The 4,573-nt window shown below is 47.6% G+C and overlaps 1 protein-coding gene across 1 annotated transcript; it reads left to right on the plus strand.

The window, feature by feature from the left end:
- The first annotated feature begins 439 nt into the window (after window positions 1-439).
- HOXB4 (homeobox B4) lies at window positions 440-3,324 on the plus strand. The gene is made up of 3 exons (XM_068418916.1): window positions 440-619; window positions 727-1,153; window positions 1,915-3,324. The coding sequence occupies exons 1-3, from the start codon at window positions 506-508 to the stop codon at window positions 2,229-2,231; spliced, it is 858 nt and encodes a 285-aa protein (XP_068275017.1). The 5' UTR covers window positions 440-505; the 3' UTR covers window positions 2,232-3,324.
- Window positions 3,325-4,573: the final 1,249 nt, after the last annotated feature.

Raw genomic sequence — 4,573 nt, forward strand, 5'->3', positions numbered from 1 at the left:
GGGAAAACAGTCAATCTCAGAGCACGGCTAAATGTGATTTAGGAGACCGGGTACCCCGAATTAGCTGATGAATTTCTTATCGATCCCAAACAAGCCCTATTCATCTCTGCCAGGCTCGGGGCGCAATGTCCCTTCCCGCATCACCTTAGCAGGGAATGAGATGCACCCACCACCCGAGGGACCGCCATGGATCACGGGCTGGGGCAGCGACCCTGAGCCGCAGCCCCAAACCCCCTGAAAAATCATTTTTACCCTCTATTTTAATTAGATTTTTTTTGCTTTTGGGGGTGATTTTTATTTTTTTCCCACCCCTCTTCCCCCGGTTCCCCCCCGCCCCGAGCCAGGACACACCCCCGAGGGGTGTGGGCCGGTGGGGGGGGAGCGGGGCGGGGGGGCCGGTTCTCGACCCACGGGGCGCTGCGGAGCGCGGGGCCGGCGGAGCCCGGCGGCGCCGGGGCCGGGGGCGGCCGGAGGGGAGCGGGAGCCCCCGGCCGCGTCCCCGGGGATGCTGGGGGCCCCGGGAGAGCCCGGGCTGGGCAGATTTCCTTATCCGGGGATCGCAGGGCACCTCGCCATTGGCCCGCGCTGTCACATGGACTCCAACTTTGTTCACTTGACAGTAAGTAGGAGGGTTTCACGAAACAGGAAAACGAGTAAAGGGGGGGACAGGAATAAATTTTAGGAGAGAGATATATATTATTTTTTTTTCGTGTGTGCAATTCTAAGAAATTAATGGCCATGAGCTCGTTTTTGATCAACTCCAACTATGTGGACCCCAAGTTCCCACCCTGTGAAGAGTATTCCCACAGCGATTACCTTCCCAATCACTCGCCGGAATATTACAGCAGCCAGAGGCGAGAGAGCACTTTCCAACATGAAGCGATGTACCAGCCGCGGTCAGCCTGCAAGGAGCAGCTCTACTCGTCCTGTCAGAGCTCCGGCCACCAAGCAGCGGTGTTATCCCCCCGGGGTCATGTCCATCCTCCGGCCGGACTGCAGAGCCACCTCTCTGAGCCAAACCATCCCTGCGAGCCGGTCACCCCCAGCCCACCACCCTCCTGCAGCCAAAACTCTCTCAACCAAAGCCCTTCCAATTCCTCTTGCAAAGAGCCGGTAGTTTACCCCTGGATGAAAAAAGTCCATGTAAGCACGGGTAAGTGAACTAAAGTGGCTTTGCTTTATACTAAGTAGCACCTCAAAGTCTTGTAGAAATCTTATTGCACCAGTTGTAAAATAACCATTCGCGGAGATTTACGATCGCCTGTTTGCAGAGCGGTATAATTACATCCTCCATAAATTTTTATTGCTCTGCTTGGCCATGTGCCTTTGAAGTCTCTGTTACCATCCTCCTCCAATTTCTTGCAGGCTACTTTTTTTATGGCTGTTGAATCTTCATAAGTTAAGTTTTATGTTTTCGTAATTTGTATTTAAGTGGCGGGTTGAGTAAACTTTTACTATTTTCCCTCCCCACCCCCCCTTTTTTTTTTTTTTTTAGTGTGATATTTAATAAAAAGGAGTGTCTGTGTTTGCCTGTTTGCACGTGTGTAGGGGGAACTTTAAAGATATGGGGATAATAGAGTGATGCTCAAGTAGAGGGGTGTATATATATGTGTATATACACACGTAGAGGGCATGGAAAATGTGTCTGGGGGACCTTATAAAAACGTTTAGACAGGAATACACGTCAAGCAACGAGGATGGAGGTGGAGATTTGGAGATAGGTTCTGGGTGTATTTTTAGAAGGTTTGCGGTGTATTTTTTTGAGTATATCCCCCCACCAAAAGAATGTGTGATGCTTTTCTGGGGGGGGAAAGCACCCATTAAAGGAACAGCTCAGTAATTCTTTTTCTGCTCTTTTCTTCCCCTCCTTTTTTCCCCCCTCTTTTTTTTTTTCCCCCCTTTGTGTTTGTTCAGTAAACCCCAATTACTCAGGAGGGGAACCGAAACGCTCCCGCACAGCCTACACCAGGCAGCAAGTCCTGGAGCTGGAGAAGGAATTTCACTATAACCGCTATCTCACCCGGAGGCGCAGGGTCGAGATCGCCCACTCCCTCTGCCTCTCCGAGCGCCAGATCAAAATCTGGTTTCAGAACAGGAGGATGAAATGGAAAAAAGATCACAAGTTACCAAATACCAAGATCAGGTCTAATTCTTCCAGCTCCTCCGCCAGCCTGCAGATCCCACAAGGAGGATCTCAGACCCGATCCCATGGACCAGCCACCAGCCTATAACCGTTCCTTGGGTGGATGGATGGAGTGTGCGTGTTTGTGGGTGTGAGTTTGTGTGTGTGGAGGGAACACATGATATTTTTTTTTTTTTATGCTCCAAGAAGCGAGGGAAGGAGGGGTGCTCTTTATTTATAGGGGGAACAGAGGGAGACTCAGCTGCAACAAAGCAGAGCTGTGCTGCTGTGCCTCTCTCCCATTAAAAGGCGGCTGTAGATAGTAGTTTTCAGATTTGGCTAAGATGGATCCTTGTTTCATCTTTAATCACGCCAAGCTCTGCCCCATTTGTCATGTTTACTCTCCCGTACAAAGGATGGACCTTATGTCTGCTATTACCTCGACAACCAGCGCTCACTTTAATAAATGAGGCTCAGTTTCTTCAAGACGAACTGGATTTTTCTCCCCCCTCCCCTTAATTTTTTTTTTCTCCTTTTTTTCTTTTCTCGCCTACCAGCTACAAACGGAAAGTTTCTGATCCGCCATCCCAAAGCCGCGGCGGTTCTGGCACAACCCTGCGAGGGACAAAAAAACCCAACAAACTTAACCAAAATCCCCGCTGGGCACGGCCCGTGGGGAGCGGGGGCTCTCGGACACTGCGTTGGTCGTGCGTGGGAGAGGGGGGACCCCTTAGAAAATAAAAAAAAAGGAAAATTAGGTCAAGTGGGTGGTGGACAAAGAAAACGAGAGGATGGAGGGTGATGTAGGACCCCTCACCAATTTTTTTTTGAGTCCAGCAGGTTAATTGTGGGTCTGGGAAAGGGGGGGTGGGAGGGGAGAGGGAAAAGCCGGGGGTTAGGTTAGACACTGAGCGATAAGCAGGGGCACCGGGGTTCACCCCCGCGGCCCAGGACAAGGGGCAGAGCGGGAAAAAACGCTCCTCTCCATCTGTTTTAGCCCAGGTTTGTACAGAAAATGTGAATTAGGGTTGAGGTGAGTGCGGGGTTTGGGGAGGCTCCCCCCGACACCCCGCCCGGCCCGGCCGCCTCCGCCCCCCCTTTGTCCTTCGCGGTGCCCAGGATTTACCTGTAAAGAGCGGAGATAAGGAACAACAGCAGAAAAAAAGCCCAATTGGAAATAAATTTTGTCATTCTCAATCTGACCCTGTGTGGTTTTTTTGGGGGGGGAGGTGTGTGTGTTGTCTTTTTGTTCTGGTGAGAAAAAGAATATTTTAAAGAAATTAATTAAACAGCACGTTTCTTTTTTTTCAGGGATTGTTGTTGTCAATGGCACAGCCTCGGCTCCCTAATGAAAACAAAAGATGTTTGACTATAGGGTATATCAGCCTTAAGTACTGCTAAGCCTTACATATTATGATTTATTTGTTCTAAGCATATATTAATATGCTCTTCCCAAACTGGTCTCAGACAAAACAGGGGTAGTCATTAGCGCTTTGCTTTGCTGTAAGGAATGGGTGTAGCGTTGTATTTCTCTAGAGACACTTCTCGATTTAACAACAACAAAAAAATCTCCTTCTCCAAGGTAGTTAATGCATTAATGAGTCTAATTTTTGCACAGATGTTTCTCGGTGTTTGCAGGTTTTCTGTGTATTTTTATATTACAAAGGAGCTGGCTCCTGCGATAGCTCATAGCCTGACAAGCAAATAGATAATCAAGAAGACAAATGGCTTCTTTTGTGAGCCGCAGCTCTTGTATTAATTTTCATTTTCTTTCTCATAGAAAGTATCGAAAATACTGCTCAGGACGAAATAACATTCCAGTTCTAAGTTACAAATATATATATATATATATATAAAGACTATTGTGTGCAGGGGGGGGGGCGCAGGGGGAGGAAGCCTCCACACCAGCTGAAGAAAATAATCATTTTCTTATATTTGGCTGTAAAAAAAAAAAAAAAAAAGGCTTTTGCTTATTTGTTCAATGTCCACGGAATTCTCCAAGACCCCCCAGCAGGACTGAAATATTCCCCCGCATTATTCAGAACCAAAGGCAGGGCTTGAAATATTTAAAGCCAGAGTGTGTTTGTGTTATTCCTTTAGTTGTAGTAAGTCACCGCACGGCCACCTTGCAAATAAAGTGTCCCCCAAAGTCTCCCTGCCCCCAGCTCAAACAAAGGGCCCTGAGATTTTCCTTTCTATTGACATTTTAATACTTTAAAATAATATCAATGTAGTCACATGGTACAGATCTGTTACACGCTCTGATGTAGAAAATGGATTTATGGACTTATTTTGGGTTAACTATCCCATTTTTAGAGGTAGCAACTGCAAACCTTTAAAGTTTCTTTTTTTTTTTTTCCTCCCAGGGAGGGTGGCAAGGGCTGTATTTCATTGTAATGCCTGAGGTTGGGGTGTTTTGTTGTTGTTGTTGCATTTTATTTTACTGTTTCT

The sequence above is a fragment of the Nyctibius grandis genome, chromosome 26 (genome assembly GCF_013368605.1).
Source record: "Nyctibius grandis isolate bNycGra1 chromosome 26, bNycGra1.pri, whole genome shotgun sequence".
Taxonomy (NCBI): domain Eukaryota; kingdom Metazoa; phylum Chordata; class Aves; order Nyctibiiformes; family Nyctibiidae; genus Nyctibius; species Nyctibius grandis.

What these genes read in the sequence shown, in the direction of transcription:
- HOXB4 (XM_068418916.1), top strand. Translation starts at nt 506, where the DNA reads ATGCTGGGGGCCCCGGGAGAGCCCGGGCTGGGCAGATTTCCTTATCCG. An exon ending in CCAACTTTGTTCACTTGACA is followed by an intron (nt 620 to 726) that starts GTAAGTAGGAGG and finishes TGCAATTCTAAG; the next exon opens with AAATTAATGGCCATGAGCTC. An exon ending in AAAAGTCCATGTAAGCACGG is followed by an intron (nt 1,154 to 1,914) that starts GTAAGTGAACTA and finishes GTGTTTGTTCAG; the next exon opens with TAAACCCCAATTACTCAGGA.